Here is a 20,395-nt window from a genome sequence, read left to right as displayed (position 1 = left end):
AAGAAACCTCCAGCAGAACCAGGCTCAGTGTGAGCGGCCATCTGCCGAGGCCGACTGGGGTTCAAGGAGACAGAAGCAGAGATACAAAAGGCAACTGTAAAAGGCGGACCCGTCCAGGAAACACACAGCCAGACAGACGAGCTCCGAGCCAGCTCCCATGTCATGCCAAATCCCAAGTTTTATGTAATTACATTAAAAGCAAATATTGCTCTTTTTATTGAAAAGGTAGCAATGCGATCCTTGATGTGTGCTGCCAATATTCTAGGGCTGATATTGAATTTTTCTTCTTCTATTTACAAGATAAAACATTTTTATTTTAAGATAAAAAATGTTTTACAAATCTTAATTCAAAGAGAAACATTAACAAATCATACAAAATAGTGACGACGGAACGCAATAGAGAAAGGTCAATCTATTGATTTCAAGGCAGAGCTCCTGAATGCATGAAAAGTCACATAAAAAATGAGTGCAGTTTCCATGGTGATCAGTCAGATCTGCTTATATTCACAATATCAGAGAATGATAGAAAATACCACTTTAATGACCAGAACTATGAGCCCAGATTTGAATTTAGTTAATTTCCTTCTAATCAAAACAAGATCAGAAATATAATTGGAGACTCAAACACCTACACACATCTGAAATGGTGGCTGGCTAGCTCAAGTGGTAAATCACCCATCCTGCAAATAGGAAGCCTGAGGTTCTGAGTTAAAGCCCAACTCCCATGAAGTGCAACTCTGGCTCCCTGAGCAAGACCCTGAACCCCACACCTTGGGTTCATTTAGCTAGTTGGGGGCTGTTTCTAGCCATTCCAAAGCAAGTTTTGATGGGACAAACATCAGTAATGGACCAACCCTTCACTTCTTCATTACTCTACCTACCTCGTGTAATCAGCTGGTAACACTAGTAGTAAACCGCCCTCTATGCAGAGTGCTACCAACCTGCTGAGGTTTGTAGCTTTAAAAGCTGTACCTCTAATTCACCAAAACTATTTTATATTGTAAAAGTCTCTGTCTCTTTTAATTTTGTCAGATGAGGTGAGTATATTGGAGTTTTGATGGAGGCCCTTTTGGTTAGCATCTTCTTAAACTTGGTTTCACTGTGACTTTAAGATGGGTCTAAACTTTAATGCTTCCTGCCTTTTTAATTAATGCCTTTCATTAGATGTTATAGTCAACGTAGGAGTTGAAACCAGATGATAATCCAAGCTCAAACAAAACATGATTTGGACTTGGTAGCATGGACTAATTCCAAAAAAGAAAGTTAAAAACAATCCACTGCACTTTGTTTGCAAGTTTAAGATGTTTCACATTCCCATCCAGCAAGCTTTTTCAATTCCAAATGTCAGGAATAGCATTGAGTTCAAGGTTTTATACATTAGCCCACCAAAACCTTCTTTTTGTTTTGAAAACATGCAAATTGAAATGGATGAAGTCCGCCCCTTTGGATTGGGGGTCGTTTGGCTTCTTTTGTTAGCCTGCATTGCCCAATGCCCATCTAAGTGTCTGAAAGGGGGGTTGCTTAAGGGAATTGTTGGCCTGGCTGATTATGCAAATTTCGGGTAACTAACAAGTTTTTGATGGGCTACTGTATAAAACCTCGAACTAGACACTATTCCTGACATTTTGAATTGAAAAAGCTTCCTGGATGGGAAGCTAAACATCTTCAACTTGGAAACAAAGTCCAGTGGATTCTTTTTAACTTTCTTTTTTTGGAATGACTATGACCTGGATGACTCAGAATGTTCACCAGCATAGCATGGGCTAATTTTAGGCTTCAGGAATCGATCAGACATCGATCTAATAAGTATTTTATAAACTAAGCTTAATATCCAGGTTTCTACAAAGAAACAGAAGATTCCTAGAATAGTTCATGACGATAGCTCCAGAACGCGCTTGAACTCTGAACAGATCAGACAAAACTAACAATAACTTTTTATTTTAGATCCAATTCTTGTTTTGCAAACATCATTTAAGCTGCATGTTGTATCATATTGTTGAAATTAGAAATTTGTGTTTATGTTTTTCTATCAGCTTGGCCAAATTAGGCACAAATTGTCAGATATACCTTCATCGGTTAGGGCCAGAGTTTGAGCGTCCCGGCTTCCACAGGCAACCTGGACAACACGGTGTCCCAGCAGCACTTTCACCTGCAGGACAAAAACACAAATTGAAGGAACTTTTGAGATCTGTAAGGCGATGAACCCAGCGGTAACATTTGGTAAACAAAGGAGGTAGACAAACCAGTTTGGGCCTCAAATGAGTGGTGTTGTCCCCATGTCCAAGGCGGCCATATTCGCCCAAACCCCAGCTGTACAGCTCCCCGCTGGAGGTGATGGCAGCGCTGTGAGAGCTGCCACAGGCTATGTCACGGATGCGCTTGGTCTTCAGTGCCTCGATCAGCCGGGGCTTATCACAGTTCCTGGTGGAAAATATCCAATACTTTAGAACTGCTCTGTATCACAGATTCAACAAAACTCAGACAGAAAGGACCTGATTTCAACGAGCACACCTCACAGGAGAAGAAAACTCACATTCTACTAAAGTGGCCCAGTTTTCCGTCATCTCCTTCCCCCCAGGAAAACACCTTCCCGTCCACCGTCAGCGCCATGGCGTGGCGCCCGCCAGAGTGGACAGCCACCTTCTTTACCACGTAGTTGCTCAGTGCCGTGATCTGACGGGGGATTGGGATGGTTCCACTGGAGAGGCCCAGACCTAACCTGCCATTGGTGGCCTCTCCACAGGCATATATCTTCCCCTCCACAGTCACTGCAAATATTAACCATCAGTTACAAATTAAACACAAGAACCAAGGAGCTCAAGACAAGACAAAGGTTCTCCTGATATTACCTGCAAAGAGACTCTTGGAACCACCAGCTACTTGCACCACGTTGAGAGCAGAGAGGGTTTCAGAGAAGGAGGGAACCTTAATCTGTGCAGAACACAACATGGATCAAATACTTGAAGAGACAGTTTTAGACATTAGAATTTTTATTTTCAACATGTAGGTCAAATTAGTCTAAATAAAGCTAGATTTATTTTAATCAAAAAGATCCTAGATTAAATACTTAAAAATGGATTTGAATATGATGTTTATTTCTCACACTTTTAAGTAGTTTTTTTGCATTACAAGTAGAAACAAACTAAGTTTTAAAGATTATTGTTTTGTTACACACATGACAAAAATTTACATATATATAAAAAAGAAAAAAACAATCCAATGAACTTAGTTTCCAAGTTTGAAGAAGTTTTGCTTCCCATCCAAGAAGCTTTTTCAATTCAAAATGTCAGGAAAAGCGTTGAGTTCGAGATTTTACACAGTAGTCCAACAAAGCTGGCTGAATAAGCGAAGTCCTCGCCCCTCTCAAACCCCCTATTTTCTTTTTCCAAAAGAAGGTTGAGAGGGGCGTTAAGGAAGCCATCTATGTAAAGAAAGAAAAATCAACCTTAAACAGAGGAGTTGGACTCAGGTTTCAGCTTTTAAAAACCTCCAATGCAGCAATTGAGTTAATTCCTTCCCGCTATCATCGCAGCCCCTGTACAGGAGAAAGGGGACCTCGCCTATTCAGCCAGGCCAGCAATTCCCTTTAATTATCCTCCTTTCAGACACTTAGACAGGTATGGGGTATTGCAGGCTAACAAAAGAAGCCAAATGGCCCCCACTCTAAAGGGGTGGACCCTTTCATGCGTATCAATTTGCATGTTTTGAAACAAAAATAAGGTTTTGTTGGGCTACAGTATAAAACCTCAACACTATTTTTGACATTTTGAACTGAAAAAGCTTCTTGGATGGGAAGTGAAACGTCTTCAAACTTGGAATCAAAGTCCAGTTGATTTTTTTTTTTTTGGAATGACTATGACCTGGATGACTAAGAATCTTCACCAGCACACCACCAAAATAGTTAGTATCCCTCGTTCACTGAAAGGAAAATCCACAATGAAAATAACTTAATAACAGTAATACCTTGAATCTGACAAAAATTAGAATAAATAAAAATAATTTATGAAAATGAGCAAATGAAAATCAGACGTTGCTTTTTAACCTAGCCATAACAGAATAATTTGGAGCAAAACAAGGGTTCCTGCTATATGTTAAATCGTGGGCTTATATTTAAGGCTACAGGAGTCACTGTGCTGTTTGGCACCATGGTGTGTACCACACTCAACACGGACAAGAGGACGCAAAGGAAAGAGTTCTCTCAGGAGATAAGAAAGAAAATTATAGAGAAGAATGTTAAAGGTAAAGGTTATAAGAGCACCTCCAACCAGCTCGATGTTCCTGTGACTAAAGTTAAAGATATTATTCAGAAATGTAAAATCCATAGGACTGTAGCCAACCTCACTGAACACGGCTGAAGGAGGTAAATGAATTAAGTATCAAAGAGACGGATAATATGAATGGTAACAAATTAGCCCAGAAAAACTAAAACTAAAGAAAAACTAAAGATATAAAAGCTGAAGTTCAAGCTCAAGAAGCATCCGTGTAAGATCAATGTTTGAGCCAAAGATGGCCTTAATGGGAGACAACTAAGGAGGACAACATTGATGAAAACAGACCATAAAAAGCCAGACTGATATTTACCAAACTAAATGCTAACAAGCCACAAAGCATCTAGGAGAATGTCATATGGACAAATATGACAAAAATTGAACCTTTCCCCGAGGCACATCAGTGCTATATTCATCAACAGAAAAATGAAGCATATCAAGAAAAGAGCACTGTCCCTGCTGTTAACCCTTTATAGGGCCAGTTACCGTTTTCGGTTCACCTTACAAGTGGAGTATGACCAATAAGATGAGCCCTTGAATGATATAGTACCTACTGTAAATTAAATTGAAAAAAAAGTTAACAAGTCAAGAAAAAAAAAGGTAAAAAGCTAATTGAAAAGTAAAAAAATAAAGTTAAAAGGTTATTAAGACTAGTTAACAATTATACTTAGGTTTATAAACTAAAAAAATGTAAGTGACAGTATCAGCATTAATGCCTTTTGGGTTATGTTGTACAAAAAAAAAAAAAAAAAAATAGGTTTCTTTCACTCTAAGAATGTTTTTAATGAATTTTTTTTGTTATTTTTCTTAGTATATTCGGGCAAGTTGGCATTTCTTGTTATTACATTGACATTAATTTCTGCCATCAAAATATCCATATTTTTTTTTTATCTTACAAAGGTAATAAAGTCTTGTCCTGAATTCCAATAACACTATTGGCTTGAAATTTAGATTTTTAAAGTATTTCACCCTATAAAGGGTTAAACACGGAGGAGGCTCTGTTATGATCTGGGCCTGCTTTCCTTCGTCTGGTGTCTGAATCTCTACAGGGTCCAGTGAAATCTCAACACTATCAATGGATTCTAGAGAAGAATATGCTGCCCAGTATCAGAAAGCTTGGTCTCCGTCGCCGGTCTTTGGTCCCCAACAGGATAATGACCCAAAACACAATAGTAAAAGCTGCCAAGACTTGATAAGAGGAAAAAATTAGACAATTGGGAATCTTTGGACGGAGCTGAAACATGGCGTCTGGAAAGGGCAGCCTTCAAACCTGAGACAACTTGAGCACTTTGCTTATGAGAAGCAGAAGTCTCACTGATAATTGCATTGACTCAAAAGGTTGTTTAACAAAAATATTAAGTTAAGGGAACCATCATTTCCTCCAGACCCAATTCAAGAGTTTATTCTTTTTTATCATTTTGTGGAAACATGGTGGGAAAAAAATGTCTGACTTTCATTTGTTTATTTCTATAGAGTTTTAATTTATTACTTTTGTCAAATCCAAGTTATTTCTCTGATCATAGCAGTATTTGCTTTCATTAAACGAGGAGTACCAACAGTTTTATCCACGTGTGAACATATCACACTGCACCTTTGAGCCCTTCAGACCCCCCAGCTGGTCCTTGTCATTCAGCCCCCAAACAAACACTTTGGTCCTGATGGTGGCCGCCGACTCCAGGCCTGGTGACTTCTTCCGAGCAAGACTGTGGAGTAGAAACAAAATAAATGCAGACAACAAAATCAAGTAAACCCAATGAAGGAAAAAAAAAATCTGAACTTGTTGTTTTCTTGGGAGTTTCTCACCTTCCAGCAGCAGTTTTCTCATCATCCTCCTCTTCATTGTCAGACGCCAGGAAGGGGACGGTGGCCAGGTCTTCATCCTCAGCTCTGATGCGTCCCACTATACGAAGGCCGTGGATCTTGCAATCTATACCTGAGCTACGGCACTGCTTGATAGCAATCTCAATGTATCTGTGAAACTGATGGGTGATTAATGGGGAAAAACAATATTATAAAACTGAACAAAACAAGCAGTGGGATTGTCTGGAAGTTTACCAACCTCAGTACAATCTGTGAGCAGGAGGACTGTTGTGTCGGTGAGGTTGATGTTAATTGTCTTTAGCTCAGTTAAGTTGTTTAAGGAGTTTCCACCTGGTGATTTATCAAAGATAAATAATCAGAAACATCTCCTGCTTCCACAAAGTCCACATAAAGAAGAAAAATATGTCTTGAAATTAAGTTTGTAAATGTAATTTCTATCCAGTATTTAAGGCTAAAGGCTGATTTATACTCAGAAACCAGGTCGTCTGCGTGTGTCGCAGCGAATGCAAATGTGCCCCCGCCCCTTCTGCAGACACTCTGGTGCGCCTCTCCAAAATTGTAGGTGACCACAGACAGGAGGCCTCTGATTGGTCAAATCTACATCCACTCTACACTATGGGTATTTCCTGTTTGGTACCTTACCGGCTTGTTTTGTTTGTATGACCGCCATTGTGGAAAAACGACTCGTAAATTTGGACTAGCTAGAACAGCAAGGTGTGCAAGAACGCTGAGACCCTTTTCCCACCTGGATCCCCGCTCTTTTTCGCCCTAATTTCCCTCTGTTGCTGCACAAACTTGCCCCCACTTCCTCAACACCTTGGCCGTATCTAGACCCACAGCAAATTCGTGATTGTCCCTCATGCGTTGTGGCGTGGAATAACAGCACAGAGCACACTTCAATATCGGGCATAAATCAAAAATATCTGCAACAATCTCACTGCGACACACTGCTGCGGGAAGATAACCAGCCCTTAACAATTCTTGTCAAAGATGATAGGAGATGCTTTAAATTAGACACGGGCTGAACACATATTTAGAGAAAAAAAATGATGTATAACCTTCTAGTATATTGTTTTTTTTTTTTATTCACTACATTAATCTGAAGTTACCTGAAACCACCACCAATGAAGGCATGTAGCTGCTGTCTGCTGGATCTATAATCATCTTCAGCCTGTGGACAAGAACGTCTGGGAAAAGTTCTAGACGAATCCAGTGCTGCAAAGAAGGCCAAATAAACCCCTGTTAGATGTTATCACTATGGCTGTCCCGATCTAATAAATGAGACACAAACAATTCTGATCCTCGTTTCAGAATCACTAACGTAACCGCTGTGCACTGTGTGTGATACTGTCAGCAAATCATCCACACCACAATTACAGTGGTATATTTGTGTCTAAGGTTGATCTTTAAGATCTGATTTTATCATCACACAAAAAGGCTTATTACTGAGATCTTAGGCCGATTCACACGGCAAGATAATTCTGCCGATTTCTGCCAGTTTAATTTACAATGAAATAAATAAATACATAGATTAATAAATGTTGCTATTGATTAATGAATCATAAATATTCTATGAAATAAATCAAAATCAATATTAAAACATTATTTCATCTTCATTTATATCAACATTTATTTATTCATTCATTTCATAATTGAGTGTTATTTTATTGACACTTTTATTGTGTAAAACTATTTTACATAATTCAGTGACTTTTTAGCCCTGTTTTTAATTTTTTTTATTTCATGTTCTTATATTCAAATGAGGGGGCGGAGTTTTATCTTTGAGGCAGCCTGGTGTGCATGTAGCTTGGACCAGATGCCATGCTACCATCCCTTCAAGATGGTCTGCAGCTTCTCCAAATAAGTCTGAGATGCTGAGATAATAAAATCTATTGAATACATTTTGAATGAATTTATAAAGATCAGAAAAAGTTGACAAAAGATGGATGAAACCTCGTCCCTCCATTTGAATATAGGAACAGACAATGAAAACCTGAAAATGAAAAACGGGGTTAAACTGAAATATGAAAAGTAGCTTTACAAAATAAAAGTTTCAAAATATTAAACTATATATGGTAATAAATGAACAAAATAAATAAATAAACATGTCTTTAAATATCCATTTAGCTTTATTTTATGGTGACATTTATTTCATAGAAAGTCCAGGCCTGATATCCTGTATGCTGTGGCATCCAGGAGACGCTGCACCTAAGCCGTAATCTCTTCTCCTTGATAAAACTAGGAAAAATGAGCAGGAATCTATATAGCTTACCTGCAAAATGAAAATCTATTTAAGAATATCGCTGAATGGGTTGAGTTAGATCTATGTTTGAAAACAGATTTAATCTCGGAAACACTTTTTACTCAAATATTTGTTGTTTTTAAGTGGTGATGAATATTGCTGTAAACTAGCGTTATTTTATTTCCCTTTAATAAAACGGATTGCTCTAGCACAAATATAGCTTTGATGTTTATTTAACAGGACTGTGTTCTCAAGGTTATAAGGCATAAAAAAAAAAAAACAGTTTAAACCTATAATGCTTCGAAAACCTGAAAGCTATCGTTTGTTTTGATTTTTGGAGTTTTTACGGCACCAATGCCTCAATTTTTGGACAGTTGGCTGACAGGAAAGTGGGTATTAGAGGGGGAGAGACATGTGGCAAAGGACCATAGGCCGGATTCAAACCCGGTTCTCCAGCATTGAGGACTAAGGCTTGAGTACATGGGTCGTGTGTGCTATCCACTGCAGCACCAAAGCACACCGCACCTGAAAGCTATTGTAATGTGAAGCCATATAGGTCACCTTTCCCTGGGAGCCGGATGACTGCCAACACTGATCGCTGCAATCAATGAGGCGCGAAGCCTGGTTCACAGAGGACGAAACGTTGAGGCTCTTCACAGCACGGGACCAGTCATCGATCAGCATCCCACGCTGGCTGTTGTGGTGCTTCTTCAGCTGCTTCCCTGAACGGCCGCAAAAAGCTGGAGACTGGCCTGGAGGCAGCGGTGGTGAACCAACGGGTTACAAAATCAAACGCGGACAAAGCTGTAGGACAAGTACTTTGACGGTGAAAAGTGGGACTTACCGGGCTCATTGATCCGCCCAAAGGAATGTCTGGTGTTGTGTTTGCGTGTCTTGAAGCAACTGTCGCAGAAGTCGAAATCGTCACAGTTTTTGCACTTGAACCTCGGGCCGTTGATGGGAAACATCTGACAACCGTCACACCTGCAGGCGGCAACATGGGGCAGATTTTAACAGCTTGGAGAAACATGGCGCCTTGCAAGAAGTATGAACCTATATTTTACAGTCTTTCCCTACATAATGACAAACTTTTAATGTATTCTGATGGGATAGATGAAGAAAACAAACTGTGGGGTAAACTAAAAATCACAGTCTTCAAAACCGCCTAAACTTCATGCCGTGCATTTGTATTCAAGCAGTCACCTCAGAATGTATCCCAGTGCTCATTTTTCAGATTAATTAATGAGGAAAAAAAAAAAGTAAATGGAGATCATGTAGAGAATCCCAATCATTTTTACGTGATAAATTTTGCTTTAATAGATTGACCAAACTATGACTGTTGGTAGTCAAAATTTTATCTTAGCGCACATTCATAGCTTTAGAGAGAAAGAGAGTAATAAAATTGTTAAGAGAGAGCCATTAAAAATCTAGTGATTGTGACAAGCAAAAAAAGGTAGAAAGTTATCATGGTCACATATAAAGAAAACTGTACATGCAATGTGTTGTTTACAACAGAACTAACACTACACATTATCACTAACACAGCATCCCCACCGTGAAGGATGGTGGGGGAGGATTTTCTTTAACAGGGACAGGAAAGCTGGTCAGAGTTGGAAGGAAGCTTGAAGGAGTGGAACATCCTCCTGCTTTCCAAGAATTAAATCCCTGCAGGCCTGTTGTTCTGACGTCTATCATCATAAAAGTAGTTAAGCCTTTGTTGTTGAGGTTCCTGCATGACATTACAGCCCCTATACTGGACCCTCTGCAATTAGCTTAAAGGGAAAATAATTCTGCAGACGATGAGGTCATTTTTGGACTACACTATAGATGCAGAGATTGTCTCCCCAAAAAATATTTAGAGCTTATTTTGGAGCTGATGACCTTTCTACACGGTACTGACTTATTTCAGATATTCATACCTAGAGCAGGTCAAGAGAATGCACCACTTTTTGTTGGTCTTTTATATCATGTTTTTTTACAACATGACAAAATGAGAAAAAGCTGCAGGCTTGTGGAAGGTTACCTGACTCCAGGGTGAACACTGGGTACCAGTTCCATCTCAGACAGCAAACCAGTCCAGTGGGACTGCTGCGGGAAGTCTACAATCACATCCTTTCCATTGGCGCTGAAAGCTTTGAACAGAAAACGGGTTTTTGTTTTAAAAGACTGTGCTAGGCACGATGAGGCAGCATGGGTTTTAAAAACCAAAGTCGACGTACCTTTCACTACTCCAATACTCCTGTGTGTCACAGATCCCCACTTGTACTTTGGTGTTGTAACTGCGGGCTTCACCCTCACTTTGTCACCAATCTTTATGTGAGAGGGAGAACTTTGAGGTGGGAAACCTGGAAAAAAACAACCAAAAAGGGTGAGTAGAAAGGACGAAGAATGCAGCGATAGAGTTGAGGGGTGTACTCGATCTTCTGGTATAATTTACATGTTTTCTAAGCCAAAACAAGACTTGCGCTCGTAACTCTTAATGCTCTTAGAAATTATTTTAATGTCATCAACAAGTACATATAGTAAGAGTAGTATATATATTAGTGTTGCACCAATACTGATATCAGTATCAGGTGGGGCCCCAATCCAGCACAAAAATGGTGACATCAGTATCGGCGAGTACCAACAAATACGGCACAGATACCATTTTGACAGCCAAACGTTTATTCAACTATTGTCACCCATTCCATGTAGGCAATAAAAAGTTCTACTGGATTCACTTTGTATTAGTCTTTTTTCCTGCTTCACAAAGGTAGGCAGCAGCTTATCTATGTAGTATGCAGTTCTTCATATATACACACACACGGACACATCAATTTCAAACAGATGGTATCAATATGTTATCGATCAATACTAGACAGCCAGGTACGGGTGCCAAAAAATGGCATCGGCGCAACACTAATACATGCATGCATGCGTGCCACACACACACATACATGTATGTATGTATGTATGTATGTATATATATATATATATATAAAAATATATGCAAAATCCTTTGTCATCTTTACTGTCTAGACAGGCTGCAGCCATGTCCCGAATTCCTCGTTTTTCAGCCCCTTCTGTTGAAATTTATATTTTCCCCCATTCTCCATCTTTCAAACTTCTTTTCCGAACTTACGGCTTTACGATCAACTGGAAGCAGTTCCGCGCAAACACGCGTAACCAGTTAATTCTAATCTAATATATGTGACAAAATTGTTTTTATAACGTTATTTTTTTTAATAAACCATTTTAAATGCAACTATAACCACATTTAACAAATTTCAATGCCAGTTAAATCCTTAATTAAAAAATATATAATTTAAGGACTTTTAATGATTTTTAATGACCCGCGGAAACCCTCTATAAAGCCTCAAACTGAATGATATTTCTGACATTTTGAATTGAAAAAGCTTCCTGGATGGGAAGCGAAACGTCTTCAAACCTGGAAACAAAGTCCAGTGGATTGCTTTTAAGTTTTTTGGAATATTCTTTTGTTTGTAATTCATTTAGTGCACCACTAGATGGAGGTAAATCTTACACACTGTTCCTTTTAGTATCTTTCAAGAGAGCAAATACTTACCAATTAGCTCGATGTGGATGTAGCGAACCCAATACGTTCCTCCTTTCTGTTGCCAGTCACACTGCACATTTAAGTCATGAAGTCCATCTCTGTCCAGCTTAATCACTTTCCCAACATCTCCATCATACACTTCCTCATACGTCCTGCAGCACTTCACCATCATCCCCACCTGAAGGGAGAACACATATTTATTATTTACATTATATTATTACATTTCTTTATTCCCTTAATGCAGTTTTAACGACTCTGCTTAGGGCTGTTTTTGTCGTTTGTTTTTTTACCTGAATGTTCTCTCTCACATACACAGCATAATCATCGTTGGTTTGGAAATCCGACCTCTTCTTAAAAGTCTGGGTCTCAGTGACTACGGCTCCTGCAGGCTAATGTAGCAGAGGGGTGGGTAAAACAATCTATTAATACATCCCGTCATAAAGAGCACTTAACAGACTTAAAGAATTGAGTAAAATGAGGGGCAAGCAAAAAAGGGAAATGCACCGCAGAGAATGCTGGCTCGGCCTCCTCCAGTTCCTCCAGCACCTCTTCGTCAGAGTATTCATCAGACACAGTGTCGGCATCTGAGAGTTCAGTGAAGTGGATATCTGGATGGTCTAGTAGCCAGCCCACCAGAGCTTCTACGCCTGATGTATGAGAATAGTTACAGACCAGGAAAACATTTTTAAGTGTAATTTAAACGATCAAATGCATTGCATGAAGCTCTACCTGGAACACCCGAGGTACTGCCTGAAGTACCGGACAAAGATTTTAAGGCGAACTCTATATTTTTCCTGGGGAAGCCCATTTCCATTAGCTGGAGGACGATGGGTAAGGGAGGCACAGCAGAGCTCTTCTGTTTTTTCTGTTTGGGAGGTCTAACATGCTGTATGGTAACGGGTGTGGTGGCCTCACTGGAGATGCTCTCCTCAAACAGTGGAGAGGACGGGTGGGCAGACTCCACAGCCAGGTACTGGCACACGGCCAGAGCCGCCGCCTGTAAACACAGGTACAGCAGCGTCAAGCTAAATGAAGCACATCTAGTGAGCGAAGATTTACTCCTGACCACCGATGCAGCAGCGGTTTCAAACACGGTGTACCTCCATCTCCTGCCGGTCAAAAATGGCTTTGATAGGGGAGGGCTGAGTGGCTGCCGCTAGGAGCTGCTGCAGCAGGATCAGAGGGGGCAACGGGCCCTCAGGGGACAAGTCTCCGACATCAGGAGATGAAGCCACCGGATCATCTGGACAGAAATGTTTACACATTCAGCAAAATAGTCATTTTCAGATCAGCGATAGACAAAAATAAATTAAACGTTTCAATTTAAGGTAAAAAATATAAAATCGTTTAATGCAAATACAGGTTCTGATGAGTAAACATGGATTCATTTAAACAAACACTTAAATCTTATTTAAAAAAAAAACTGATGTTCAACAGGGCCTCTTATACGATGGTTCTGTATGAAAGCAGATCATCTAAAAGAGGAAGAGAAACTGATTGTCCATGTTTGTATAGATATAGGTCGACAAGCAAATTTAAAGGGTATGCTGAATTATTTTTACTTTAGATGGAAAATAATTGAATATATGAGCAAAGACATGATTAACGATAATACATCTGCTCTGTATTTTTAAATGATAAAGCAAAAATCTGCAGAATGAACCTTTGAGAACAATCTCATCAGCCTTATTTGAGGAAATCAACAACACCAACCTACCCATTGTTTCAGGTTTCCAGTACAGTTATATTACAAATGTACTGGGAGCTGTGGAGATCTATACCAATATTTTATACTGTTGCTGAACACATAATGCTTTCCATAGCAGAGAAATATCTGGACCTATGCTGAGCCATTAGAGCTGCATGAGATGCATTCATACTGTAGTTAAACAGGCAGATCCAGTCGGCTCACTTGAAGGCTGTCTTCAAACCAGGAAAGTTCTTTGGTCCCAAAGAAAAGAAGACTTTTTATTTCCTTGGTTTATGTTTGTATTCAACTTTTAATGTTAGGAAGTTCACTACAACTCCCAGCAAAGACACACGTGTGATGATTGTAGCTCCCGTTGGTCAGGAATGAGTAGACCAGGATAGAGCACAGACCCGGAGATATAGCAGAACTACCCCGGGGAGTTCCTCACACAGCACCTCTGTTCTGCATATTTATACTGTTATTAAAGTAGGAGGGAAGCGGCTTACAGCCGTACATGTTTGAGCCCTTGTCTCGCAACGCTGCCAGTTCTGTGAGCTCTACGCTGCTGAAGACACAGACGTCCATCCCCGTGAACACTGGGACGGAACTCAATGGTAAAGTGAATGATTCTTATTTCTTATTTTAACCGTTGCGTGTACTAGCTGCGACATATGAATCAAGATGCTATGACCGAAAAAATTTGATTGACAGATGACCGTTGATTTATTTATTATTATTTATGTAACTGGCCTGCATAAAATAACGAAAAAAAAAAAAAGATTTTAAAACAGGATTTTTTTTTTAAATAGAAATTTTCTAAATTTTAGGAAAATATAATCTGATAAAGAGTACATTTATATACATGTTTAAGCCAGAATGATTTGACATTTACATATGATTTCCATACGACATTGTGAGGGTCAGAAGCAGGCCTTCCAAAGTAATTTCATTTTAATTCTAATTTTAGGATGATGTCAAAGAATGCGTCCGAGAAGCAGAGAGAGAATAGCGACTCGCTGGCAGTAATGTTGCTAAGCAACAAACAGCAGAGCAGGTATGATTATTATGCTACATTCACTTCTGCGGTGGCTTGTTAGGTCCAAAGAGACATGTCGTTTCTGCACTTGGTTCAGACGGAGGGCAGTTTAATTCTGACCTGAATCGAATTGTACATTATGTGCTTTTTGAAGTGAGGAGAGACCAGCTAAAAAAGTGGGTCTCGGTTCAGTTCTTTGGTCCACTACACTTTATTCACAAAAGGTCCAGACCAAGGTGACAAACTCTGGTCCCTTTAAAGCAGACCAAACATGACAGGTGTGAATCCCCCCAAAGGTTTAGAGGCAATGTTCTGAGGACTTACCACCGGGGCCAGGTCCCATATCCACAACTGCTGCCTGGGAGAGGATCTGTCGTAGTTTGTCCTGATGAGACAACAGAGCTCTTCCTGCTTTTAAAATGTAGAGTCTCAGCTGCTGACACCTCAGCAGATGGATGTCCACCTGGTCAGCTGGAAATATAGATATTTAGATCAATCAGGTTTGTTTTTCTGTAAACATCAATATTAAACTCTGATACCAAACAGATAAGCAGCCATTCGGTTACGTCATTCTTTATTTGGAATACGTGTTGCTTGCTCTACCTGTGAGACCGCGGCTCAGAGACTTCTTCATACGTTGTTTCTCTAGTTTGCTTCCAGCAAGGCTGACCAACTGAGCCCAAACTGCCAACATGGGCTCATTCAGAGGCAGGTTCTGCACGCTGAAGGCTATTCCAGGCACCTAAGGAGAGACAATCAGCACATTTAATTAGTCTACTTGCTTGTGAGTTGCAGGTACTTTCGATCAACTCAACTCTCACATACCGGTTTTAGATGGCTCAGCAAGCAAACCCTGCAGGTTCTCATCTCATGAAACTGGACAGTGATGCGTCCTTTTGGCGTGATTCGCGTCACAGTCCCCTCTCCATACTCCTCATGAACGACCTGCCCACCAAGCCTGAGGCGGCCGTCGATCCCACCGATCACAGCAAGCACCGCCATCAGGCGGCAGACTCTGGGACCCTCTGAGTCGGGAAAGTACTCTTCCAAGAAACACTGGGGAAAACAGAGAAGAGGAAAAACTGCATGAGGCGCCCCTTTTTCTGACTAAATGAATCTGCTAAAACCATGATAAGAGGAAATCTTACTGCTTCGGATTGGCAGCCTGCCATGACATCTCCAATGGAGCTGAGCTGAGTGTTAATGTAATCGTTTATGAGGCTGTTCCACTGGTTGAGGGAGTGCAAAGTACGCAGAACAGCAACGATCTCCTCTGCCAGCGTGCTGCTATGAGTGGCTGTCAGAGAGGCCTGAGGACGGGACTTCCTCCTTCTCATGGAACCTTCTAGAGAGACATTTAACAACTTCAAACAACCAAAAACTATTTAAAAAAGAAGTTTTCCACAGAAGAACTGCTCTAACCTCTGAGAAGCGGCAGGTCTGAGGAGCAGGTACTTAGAAGACTTCCTAAGAAACTAAACAATTTCTCCACCAAGAACTTCATGTCCTGTGAGCGTTCAGTCTTGTCCCATGAAGGCAGAACTGCTTGTAGGAGCCTTAGTGCCAGGATCTGGTGACACAAAGGACACAAAAAAAAAAACAGATTATTACTCATTTTGTTTTACAGCTTTCCAAGTTTTTTAACTAAACTTGATTTATTTGCCTATATTTATGAATTCATATGAAATTCCTGAGTCATGCTTCGAAGGAAATACAACTGTCAAACTGGTTTATGCTTCACACATCTGGAAATCACAGAATCACTGTTTATTTCTATAGCGCCAATTAACAACATGTCATCCCAAGTTACTTTACAGTTCAACCAGATCATCCAGTCAAATTGATTCAAAGTTTTCTATCTAAGGAAAACCAGTTGATTGCATCGACTCATTGACTGGAATGCAATCCCTCACACTAAGCATGCTTGTAGCGACAGTGGAGAGGAAAAACTCCCTTTAAACAGGAAGAAACCTGCAGCAGAACCGGGTTCAGTGTGAGCGGCCATCTGCTGAGGCCAACTGGTCATAATGTAACTGTGTTTACTTTGGATAGAAACTAGAAACATTGATTAAGCAGTAACTGTGTTACTAATTCGGTTACTAGTAGCTATTTTTTGTTTTAAGTAACGTACCCAACACTGTCCAAGAGTGTCAGTAACTTTATCCAAGAGTTGTTCTCCGATTGTTGATTGCTGTTATTTTTATGGGCTAAATTATAAAACATCTAATTAGGTTTATATTTGCCAGTCTATGTCAGTAGGGGCTGATGTTGCTCTGCCATTTTTTCCAACATAGTAACAGATTTTCCTTGGTGTGCAATATTGCAAAATTTGAGCCATGTTGATGTTAAAATTACATACTGAAGCTGGCCTGCTTTGTGCAGTCAAATGGCTCAGTCTAGTTTTGAGAAGACCAAATGATACTAAGAACCCGACGATTCTTATGTTGATCCGAACTGATCATTGCATTGCTGTTTTGGTTTAAAACCAATGTGACTTAGTGAGACACATCTGTGGTTCATTGAAGGAAGAATTCCAATAGATAACAGGAAAACTACATGTAATACAGCAAAGAAATGATTGATCCAAATAATTAAACATTCATAAAAGGTCTAAGTAGAAAGGGTTTGATCTAGGTATTACAAATGTAAAATAAATTCAGTATTAATTTAAGTTAATTTTGCAAGGCAATGTAATCTTACATTTTACATTGTTCTGACCAGAAATTTGAAAAATGTTCCCACAGGACACCAGAAAAAGTTGAATAAATAATTATTATAGAAAGCCTGGGGAATATAGCAAATTGCACTGGTTGCATCTTTTTTTTTCTTGAATTACTTGTGACTTTATTCATACATACATTTTCATTTAGACTTAATTCAATTAAATTCAGTTTATTTATATAGCGCTAATTCACAACATATGTCATCTCAAGACATTTTACAGTTCACCAGACCATACAGTCAAATTGATTCAACGTTTTCTATCTAAGGAAAACCAGGTTTATTGCATTGACTCGAAGGCAATCCCTCACACTAAGCATGCTTGTAGCGACAGGGGAGAGGAAAAACTCCCTTTTAACAGGAAGAAACCTCCAGCAGAACCAGGCTCAGTGTTAGACTTGTAAAGAGTGATGTCTGGAAAACCCCCAGAAGGAATCTAGCTTCTGCTTTCAATGCCGACAGAAACTGCAATATTTAAATCAAGCTTTTAAATCTCTTCAATCTACCTGTCTCTGCAGAGTGATGGCATTGAAGGACTGGTGGCCCTCTACGATTCGGACGAGAAGACCAATCCAGGCAGAGGTGCTGAGGGTGCTGCACATCTGAGGCATGAGAGCGATGCTGCGGATGAAGCCCAATGTGCACCAGCTCCGGTGCTGCTCCCGGGACACCAGCCTGTGGGAGTGAAGGCCTGACACCAAAAATCTGATTAATTGCATGCTCCAAATTATAATGATGAAATGAAAGAAATCATCACGAGGAGTTTAATTTATTTACTCGACTTGTCGTTAACTCCGCTTTCCACAAGCATCCTCAGCAGGCCGCACAGAGTGCGAATAGCATCAGTTTGCAGAACCTCTGCATAGATCCCAGCGGACAGAGAGAGCGTCTTCAGCAGGTTGACCGTGCTGGTTAACATCATAGCTGTCGGGTGGCTGCTTTTCTCTATTAGCTCGCCTTCTTTGAAACAAGGAGGGAATGGTGTTAAAGTTCTCATTTTGAAGTCCATGTTTTGCCACTTTTTGCACGCTCCCGCGTTCACTGACCTGTGTCGTCCTCCGTGTCGGAGTCCTCGGCGGTGGGCTGGGCTGCAGGGGGCGGCTCTGCAAGTTTAAGGTCGTATTTGCCTTCTTTGCCCATCCTGTAGGAGTTGGTGCTGCCTGTGTCCCACTGAACTCTGATCCATCCATCCTCACCCAGCTCCCCGATGACCCGGCCCAGACCTGGAGCAGGTCCATCCTGAAAAATCCAAAACACACAACCATTAAAAAGGAAACTGTTTTCACTATAAACAAAAAAAAATGAAATAAGAAAACAATCTGGTTACCTGATCTCCCCATTTCCAGTCCACCCCCCTCATGACTCTGGTACTAATCTTCATCATGGCAGCGAGTTCTGGGCCAGAAGCGGGTAAGGGAGCAGGTGTTGCCTCCTTTCTGGATTCTTCCAGCACTGTGGCAGAGCCTCCATGAGCGCACAAACTGAGGTCCTCCTCACTGGTGTCTGTGCTGGGTCCTGAAAATATCAACAACATGAAACAGAACCTCAAACAGATCCAGAAATCGAACCGCCTCTGTTCTGGTTAACCTGGACATGGATTACTGGTGAGCACCCACCAATAAGCTTGAGGATACTCTGTGTGAGGGCCAGCAGACCAGAGTTTAGTAAGAGGCTGAGGCTGTTGGAGCCATGCTTCAGGGACAGCATATGTATCATGGCCAGGAGGAAGCGGGCCTGTGGAATGGTGCCAAGGCTTGGACCCGCTGGGTTCTCATTGGTGATGGTCTGCAGAGGGACAGGCTGCACACCTGGTTGGGACAATAATAGGTGTATAAGTCAGTATGCAAAAACCAAACAGCGCAAATGCAAAAGCAATTATACCTTGTAAGGTTTTTTTTTTTCACATTTTCCAATGCTACCAACTACAAAGTTCATTTTATTTTGATATTATGGATGTTATTTATTAAACGCATTGTTCTAAATTTTTTCAAATTGGAACTCTGGATCTCTGCAGCAACTCCAGAATGACCAAAATCTCATCCTAAAGGCTGATTATACTCAGAGACCAGATTGGCTGCATGTGTGTCGCAGTTAACAGAGATATGCTCCGCCCCTTCCGCAGAACCTCTGCTGCACCTCTCCAAAATTGTAGGTGAACGCTAACAGTGCCGCTGACATGAGGCCTCTGATTGGTCAAATCTACATCCGCTCTACACAATGGGTATTTCCTGTTTGGTACCTTACCGGCTTGTTTGGTTTGTATGACCGCCATTGTGGAAAACGACTCGTGAAAATGGACCAGCTAGAAGAGCGAGGTGCGCGAGAACGCTGGGACCCTTTTTCCACCTGGATCCCCGCTCCTTTTGGCCCTCATGTCCCTCCGTTGTCGCGCAAACTTTCCCCCACTTCCTCACCGCCTCGGCCGTATCTAGACCCACGGCTAGTTGGTGATTGTCCCTGTTGCGTTGTGGCATGGAGCAGACCACGCTTCAAAATTAGGCATAAATCAAAAATGAGACAAGCTCACTGCAACACACTGCTGCAGGGAGTATAACCAGCCCTTAAGCTTCCACTCTGGTTAATGTTCTCCTCCCGCCATGTTTTTGTAGGCTTTAATGTTTGTGTTATTTTCTTACAATTTTTAGACTCATAAAGACCTCAGTCAGATCCTCAAAGCTTGGGATAGTGTTTTAAAACATTTCCATTTATTTTATGACTTAATTAAACAGAGGCCGACATATGTTATTAGTTTTCTTTTTTATAAATAAGTGCTCTTCTTGAAGGGTATCCGAGTAATTTTTTTGAATATAAAGCCACATTAGGCTATTCTTTATTTTTCAATCACCTTGGAAAATCCTTCCTGATTCCCCCCCCCCACTAACAATTTAGCAAAACTTAAAGAGTTGATCTCTCACTTAAAAAAATAAACATTTAACATAAATGTGACAAGAGTGAAAAAGCAAAAAGAGGTATGAAAACTTTTGCAAGCACTGTAAGGTAGTTTACCCTTGGGAGGCAAGTTATGCATTAATGAGTTAATTTAAAGTCGTTGTGAAGCGGC

The 20,395-nt window shown here is 40.6% G+C and overlaps 1 protein-coding gene across 4 annotated transcripts in view; it reads right to left on the bottom strand.

Annotated features, from left to right (window-relative positions):
* The window catches only part of LOC107095406 (E3 ubiquitin-protein ligase HERC2), an 81,188-nt gene that overhangs the window by 25,694 nt on the left and 35,099 nt on the right, over positions 1–20,395 (bottom strand). For 3 of the 4 annotated variants that reach the window (XM_015391487.1, XM_015391490.1, XM_015391488.1), the window contains 27 exons: positions 18,951–19,142; positions 18,662–18,849; positions 18,381–18,573; positions 18,112–18,294; positions 17,841–18,025; positions 16,036–16,183; positions 15,762–15,958; positions 15,439–15,669; positions 15,217–15,355; positions 14,938–15,084; positions 12,988–13,130; positions 12,617–12,884; positions 12,392–12,534; positions 12,178–12,276; positions 11,897–12,065; positions 10,551–10,676; positions 10,355–10,463; positions 9,176–9,315; positions 8,893–9,083; positions 7,199–7,304; positions 6,328–6,419; positions 6,072–6,247; positions 5,860–5,971; positions 2,850–2,931; positions 2,534–2,768; positions 2,244–2,421; positions 2,068–2,149 (listed from right to left, as the gene is read on the bottom strand). In XM_015391487.1, coding sequence (XP_015246973.1) covers positions 2,068–2,149; positions 2,244–2,421; positions 2,534–2,768; positions 2,850–2,931; positions 5,860–5,971; positions 6,072–6,247; positions 6,328–6,419; positions 7,199–7,304; positions 8,893–9,083; positions 9,176–9,315; positions 10,355–10,463; positions 10,551–10,676; positions 11,897–12,065; positions 12,178–12,276; positions 12,392–12,534; positions 12,617–12,884; positions 12,988–13,130; positions 14,938–15,084; positions 15,217–15,355; positions 15,439–15,669; positions 15,762–15,958; positions 16,036–16,183; positions 17,841–18,025; positions 18,112–18,294; positions 18,381–18,573; positions 18,662–18,849; positions 18,951–19,142 — 4,254 coding nt within the window. The remainder of the gene's footprint in view (positions 1–2,067; positions 2,150–2,243; positions 2,422–2,533; positions 2,769–2,849; positions 2,932–5,859; positions 5,972–6,071; positions 6,248–6,327; positions 6,420–7,198; positions 7,305–8,892; positions 9,084–9,175; positions 9,316–10,354; positions 10,464–10,550; positions 10,677–11,896; positions 12,066–12,177; positions 12,277–12,391; positions 12,535–12,616; positions 12,885–12,987; positions 13,131–14,937; positions 15,085–15,216; positions 15,356–15,438; positions 15,670–15,761; positions 15,959–16,035; positions 16,184–17,840; positions 18,026–18,111; positions 18,295–18,380; positions 18,574–18,661; positions 18,850–18,950; positions 19,143–20,395) is intronic. The other variant, XM_015391491.1, reaches the window with a different exon arrangement.

Source organism: Cyprinodon variegatus, unplaced genomic scaffold (genome assembly GCF_000732505.1).
Source record: "Cyprinodon variegatus isolate N-32 unplaced genomic scaffold, C_variegatus-1.0 Scaffold544, whole genome shotgun sequence".
In the NCBI taxonomy this organism is placed as follows: Eukaryota; Metazoa; Chordata; class Actinopteri; order Cyprinodontiformes; family Cyprinodontidae; genus Cyprinodon; species Cyprinodon variegatus.
Note: the sequence above shows the minus strand (reverse complement) of the source record. Positions and strands in the feature narration are given on the sequence as shown.